Source organism: Fragaria vesca, linkage group LG1 (assembly GCF_000184155.1).
Source record: "Fragaria vesca subsp. vesca linkage group LG1, FraVesHawaii_1.0, whole genome shotgun sequence".
NCBI classification, from domain to species: Eukaryota; Viridiplantae; Streptophyta; class Magnoliopsida; order Rosales; family Rosaceae; genus Fragaria; species Fragaria vesca.
In genome coordinates this window covers 16,298,065-16,304,564 of record NC_020491.1, presented here as the reverse complement: position 1 = coordinate 16,304,564, position 6,500 = coordinate 16,298,065, and the positions used below count along the sequence as shown (strand labels likewise).

At 39.2% G+C, this 6,500-nt stretch overlaps 1 protein-coding gene across 1 annotated transcript; it reads left to right on the top strand.

Annotated features, from left to right (window-relative positions):
* Positions 1-2,905: 2,905 nt before the first annotated feature.
* On the top strand, positions 2,906-4,471 carry LOC101294210 (galactinol synthase 2-like). The gene is made up of 3 exons (XM_004288305.1): positions 2,906-3,378; positions 3,484-3,939; positions 4,022-4,471. The coding sequence occupies exons 1-3, from the start codon at positions 3,049-3,051 to the stop codon at positions 4,259-4,261; spliced, it is 1,026 nt and encodes a 341-aa protein (XP_004288353.1). The 5' UTR covers positions 2,906-3,048; the 3' UTR covers positions 4,262-4,471.
* The last annotated feature ends 2,029 nt before the right edge of the window (positions 4,472-6,500 follow it).

Below are 6,500 nucleotides of genomic sequence, written 5' to 3'. Positions count from 1 at the left end.
AGTTTTGATCTTGTAGATCATATTGTCAAGTACTGCATTTTTATCATGACATGTTTTATCGAATAACTAGCTATTTATGTTTAATAGCTACTGTACTTCTACACTTGTACTAATTTGTGAATTTTGAAAACTTGTATTGGTGATTTGGAGTTGGGATATAATAATAATCATTTGATTATAAATTGAACGATGATAACCACAAATTTCTAGCAAAAATTAGACGAAATAATATGTAAAAAGAGGTACCAAATAGTAAATATATATTAATTATATTAAATAACGGAATATTTCATAAATTCATGGCATTTTAGGCAGTTTGGGATGTGTATTAAGTATAATACTTAAATGAAAAACTTGATAGGTGGTGTATTAAGTAAGGTGTGTGTATTAAGATATTAGGGGTGTGTATTTAAAATTTCTCTATATGAAATCAGAAAAAGGAACAACTGAATTTCCTAATAACTGAATATTGCATGGGAAGACCACGTCTGTTAAGAATTTTGGTTACACAAGCGGCATGGCCGGCCTTGGGGCAAGACGGGCAAGGCCCAGGTCTAGGGCCTCCAATTCCAAAAGGCCTCTATATAACATCTGGTGTAGGGGCCTACTAAGAAGAGATGAATTAGTTCTGGTGGTAAGTAGTACGCCTGACATCTCATAGTTTCTAGGATCAAGTCTCATCTTTTTTGTTTTAGCTTTTTTATTGTCTTTCATTTATTTGGTCATTCATATATTTTTACATTTTTTATTTATTTTATTTTTATTTTACTATTTCTTTAAATTTGTATTAAAATTAGGGAAAATTTTAAGAACAGTACATGACAAACAGTCCACTCTCAATTTTGGTGTTTCAGGTTTCAAAACAATCAAAATAGTACATGACGTTTAAAAGTCGGCACACTTTTAACACATGCCGTCAATAACACCGTTAACTCGATCTATGTAATTTCTCATTTTTCAAAAGGTGGTTTCGGGTTTTCTCTATTATCTCTTTCTTTATATTATGTTTTCTTTTTCTTTTTTTCTATTTATATACTTTTTTTTGTGAATATTTTTTTCTATTTATATAATTTTTTAATATTGTAAACTCAGACCATATATTCTCAAAAACTTTTTTAATCAAATCTTCCAACTTCCTCTTACAGTCATAATTACCTCGATCGCTATTTTTGTGTACCTCGATTGCTATTTTTGTGTATGCTGGGTTTGAACGAGGAAGAAAAAGAGAGACAACAATATTTTTTCCTTTCTTATTTCCCTCTCCTTATTAATTATTAATTTAATTATTGATTTTAATAATTTATTACTGCTAAATTAAGGAGTGACGGATTTGCCCCTCAAAGTTTAACAAAAAACACGTTAGATAACGGAGAATGTAACGATATGTACATATTTTCGGTTGAGATTACAAGTTCATGTACCGTTATGATTGTTTTGAAATTTGAAACACCAAAATTAGGAGTGGATTTGTCATGTACTGTTCTTAAAATTTTCCCTTCAAATGAAGTTGTTTATACTTTTAATTCATATCTTTTACACCAAAATTTCTTGGGTATTTGACATCCTATTTCATTTTTAAATTTTATTTGATACAACTTTTTCCTATTACCTTAATATAATAATATTTATTTTATAATTTTTGATCCTTTATCGTAACGTAGTTCATCAAACTTTTTTCATTCAGAACAAAGTTATAACTATTTTCTTAATTATTTAATATATATAATGAGTGATTATAAATGACCTTTATATAGTATATTGATTTTTTACCAAACATTTAGTATGGGGCCTCAAAAAAAATTTCGCCTATAGCCTCTAAGCACACAAGGCCGGCCCTGACAAGCGGTAATCTATAAGCTCCGCTGAATAACGGGGCACTCATATAGGGTGATGCTATTCACACACCCCATTTTGTTAATTAGACACCCCTCATAATGAAAGTCAATCATGAAACAAATTTAAACGGTAAGTTTTTAACTAAAATTGAATTGTAGTAATAAGAAAATAACAAAGGTGTGTGAATAGCAAAATAAAGTGCATTAATAGCATCACCCTTGATTTATGGTAATAATCACAAATGAACTCAAGATCTTTTTTTTTAAAAAAAAAATTATTAAATAACTCACAAGCTTACTCTTACATATGTCAATGACGTTTAAACCCATAACCTCAAAATTGTCTCAAAGTTGTTAATTAACTTCTTAATTAACCAGATCACGTACAACTCACCGACAAATGAACTCAAAATCCTTATTCACAATATCAAATGGGACCCCTTTTTTTTGTACTCCTTTGAGGATCGATTAAGTTCTTAATTAGTTTAAAATATTTGGAAAACAAAATTATATTTGTGGCTGATATTTTGATGAACGTTGAACATTCATTAAATGTGTTATAGATTGTCCTTCACAAACTCATCATGAATTAAATGTTGGTCATAGTAGATCGATGTGACTCTAGTTTAGTTTCATTTTCTTGTCCTCTATTAATCATCGATGAAAAAAGTTGTTAATTTGTTTTGAAATGGGAAATAAGTAAACAACAGTTTTACTCAAACAAAAATGTTCTGGAATTGGTTTAATTTTAACTCGAACCCCAGACGTGGCTACAAACCCAATTGCATCGGATTTCTACTTCTATTTTACCCAACATTTTTTTTTTTTTTTTTTTGAGGAAGAGACTTCTATTGTCCAATTCCTTCTCAAACGTTTTGGAAATAGACCTTCTAGCGTCTTCTACACCAGTTCATCTCGGGCCCTCTCCAGAAGTTTCCCTCCACGAGCTTCCACCGTCCGATCACCCATCCCGCCACGCGTACGGAAGCCACCTCAACTGTATCTCCAAATTCCGTGCATTTAGCAACAATTTCGTTGATCTTACATTTCATTTCACGCTTATTTAACCCCCACCCACCTTCCCCTTCGATTACCAAACACCCAGCAAACCCAGCCGAGCTCTCACCAGTTCTATACCAGCTTCCCTGCCTCTCTCTCTCTTTATCTTCCCATCTCGCACCTTAAGTTCTTCATCTCTCTGAGATAACCGAACATGGCTCCCGAGCTCGTTCCCGCCGTCCCGAAATCCACGGCTCTCACAAGACCCGCCACTCTTCCGAGACGTGCTTACGTCACTTTCTTGGCCGGCAACGGCGACTACGTGAAAGGCGTTGTCGGGTTGGCCAAGGGCTTGAGGAAGGTCAACACGGCGTACCCTTTAGTCGTTGCGGTCTTGCCCGACGTCCCTGAAGACCACCGCCGCATTCTTGAGTCGCAGGGTTGCATTGTCCGGGAAATCGAGCCCGTTTACCCGCCGGAGAACCAGACACAGTTCGCCATGGCCTATTACGTCATCAACTACTCCAAGCTTCGTATATGGGAGGTACGTATCATATTATGTGGCTCATGTTGGATTGTTTGCCCTACACGTAGGTCAAAAGTTTTCTTGTTCTGACGAAAATACCCTTGTGTCGGTGGTTTCTTGCAGTTTGTGGAATACGACAAGATGATATATCTGGACGGGGACATTCAGGTGTACGACAATATAGACCACCTGTTTGACCTGCCGGACGGCAACTTCTACGCCGTCATGGACTGTTTCTGCGAGAAGACTTGGAGCCACACGCCGCAGTACAAGATCGGGTACTGCCAGCAGTGCCCGGAGAGAGTCAAGTGGGACTTCGAACTTGGCCCACCGCCGTCGCTCTACTTCAACGCTGGGATGTTCGTATTCGAGCCCAGCGTCTTGACCTACCAAGATCTGTTGAAGACACTCAGGGTCGCTCCGACGACGCCGTTTGCCGAGCAGGATTTCTTGAACATGTATTTCAGGGATATTTACAAGCCGATCCCTAACGTTTACAATTTGGTACTGGCCATGTTGTGGCGTCACCCCGAGAATGTTCAGCTCGAGAAAGTGAAAGTCGTGCACTACTGTGCGGCAGTGAGTATTACTATCAACATTTGTGTTAATTTTTGTTACTTTTTGCTGAATTTTCAAGATTATTAATATCTGGAAAATGCAGGGATCAAAGCCATGGAGGTATACTGGGAAGGAAGAGAACATGGAGAGGGAGGACATTAAGATGTTGGTGCAGAAGTGGTGGGAGATTTACAACGACGAGTCGTTGGACTACAAGAAGCCGCAGAGCAGCACTGTGGTTGCGGCGGTAGAGGCTGAGCAAGCGGTGGACATGCAGCCTTTCATTGAGGCTCTATCTGAAGCCGGTGCTTTCCAGTATGTGAATGTCCCTTCTGCGGCTTAGTGAAGGGCAAAGGGGTAACATGTGAGAAGGGGGAAGAAGTAGTATAAAGTAGTAAGATGTGAGCTTTTGGTTTTAGCTTTGTTTTGGTGTTTAATTTGTACCATATTGAGTGTGCTTGGTTTGTGGAAAGAAAGCGCCGTTATTGCAATCATCTTCTTAATTTTGAAGCAATGGGGCCGAATTGTGAAATTAATACACGGTCTAATGATTAGCTACGTCTTGCAATCGATCTATTTTTCGGTTTGCTTAATTAGCTAGATGCATATTTTAGACTCCATCATCTTCAGTCGTCGGCTAATTAGACCTTAAGCATCGTTTGCCTAATTGCCGGTGAGGTATGGAGTCCATATATGGTATGAACCAGTGGTATAGGAAGGAAATTAAAAATTCATTTCGACTTCAGACATTCCTATGATTAAGCCTTACATGCATGGCTGGATAATTATAATCATGCAAAACACTGAATCCAAATTATGGAAGGTGATCGAGTTTAATTCAGTTGTTGACAAAACTTCTTATATTACTCCGTATACCAGGAAAAAAGACATCTTCCATCAGTTGGTATATCCTAGTCTCATAGAACCAGCAATTTGTTCAGGTTTTGGTTCTCTCTTCATTCACATGCAGTAATCACTATAGAGATTTTACGACATCGTACACGACTTCAGCAGTGACATTTTCAAGTCTAACTTCAATATATCTTGTTGAATTGGAAAGGACCTCAGAAACTCGAAACCAAGCCCGGAATTTTCAGAAGAGTCGCCGGCGTCGAACTTAGAACGAACCCTAAACCCAAAAACGCAAATCATTATCAAAACCTAGCAAAAAATGAAAATTAATTACCCCAGAACATAAAAAATGAAGAGAGGATTCAATCCCACACCACATGCAGGTCAATCGAACGCTGGAGTCGCCGAAAACGTCAAAACGCCAGAGAGAATTCTGAACATTTCAGCGTCAATCTTCATTCTCCATTGAAGGCCGGATGGATGACCAACTATCACTGGATTGACCACGACGTTGAGACGGAGAGATAGATGGTGGTCCCTCGTTGAAGTGGTCGGAGAAGATGACGTCATCTTCTCGGGTCGGTGGTCCTCTGACATGAACAGAGACAAGCGTGTCCCATGAATCACCATTGTACTGATACTGTCCTAACTTAACTATCTTTAAGGTGTTGGGTTTTAATCACAAAAGGTGTCTGTACAATTGGGTATGATTCATCCACTTATACGTTATATTTTATTTGTCTATTTTCTGATGTAGGATCTTTCCTCTCCAACAGTCCCACTCACGTGTAACCTAACTTTTTAGATCTGCATGTGGAATTCATTCGGTCCAATTCCGAAATCGAAAAGCAGTGATGCGATTCGGCCCAATTTATGCGGTCCAAAGCCCACTGCACACACTTGGTATTGTATGAAGCCAATCTGAATTTTTCCGATGGCAATTTTATGAATCCAAATTTAGGCTCATGGGAGACGTAATTGAAAAGGTACATGCTCTGATACCAACTTGAACGAAGACAAGCGTGGTTGATACCAAATTCAAAACCACTTATCAACAAATCTATAACCCCACACTTGAGTAACAAACCACGCACCTAAACTGATAAACAACCACAACGACAAACCCAACCGCCACTCTTGTCGACCCCGCTGACTTACCAATAAAGCAACGATATCACCTCAGCCATCAATTTCGCCACCAAATCATCACCAGATTTCTCTGCGTAATCAGAATAAGCTCTCAAGAATTTGAGAAACGCCAAATCTGCGGTGGCCACGAGGTGTTTGGGGATCCATGAGAGTATCTCATGGGTTGATGATTGAGAGGCCGAGAGTAAAGCACATGTAAGAGTGAAATATCAGATTGAGGAGCGGAGGGGAGCTCCGTCGACATTAGGGATAGGCTTCTGAGGAAGGAGAGGCGCCACTGTCTCCGTTAAATCGCTAGTGGCGCCTCTCCTTCCTCTGATGCCTATCCCTAATGTCTTTGCCGATCAGCTTCTTCCCCTATTGTTCTAGGGTTTTGGCGCCATTTTGGGAAATCAGATGTGTTGTTGGGAGAGGTGGAGTGCGATAGGATGAAGCAAAGGTCGTCGGCATCGCCGTTAAGGGATTCTCGGCTTCGTTGGCGGAGGCAGCGACGTTTGGCTTTTGTTAGCGGCATCCTCGTCGAGCGCAGAGAGAGAGAGAGAGAAGAGAGAGAGAGAGAGAGAGAGAGAGAGAGTAGAGGA

What these genes read in the sequence shown, in the direction of transcription:
- LOC101294210 (XM_004288305.1), top strand. Translation starts at nt 3,049, where the DNA reads ATGGCTCCCGAGCTCGTTCCCGCCGTCCCGAAATCCACGGCTCTCACA. An exon ending in CCAAGCTTCGTATATGGGAG is followed by an intron (nt 3,379 to 3,483) that starts GTACGTATCATA and finishes GGTTTCTTGCAG; the next exon opens with TTTGTGGAATACGACAAGAT. An exon ending in TCGTGCACTACTGTGCGGCA is followed by an intron (nt 3,940 to 4,021) that starts GTGAGTATTACT and finishes TGGAAAATGCAG; the next exon opens with GGATCAAAGCCATGGAGGTA.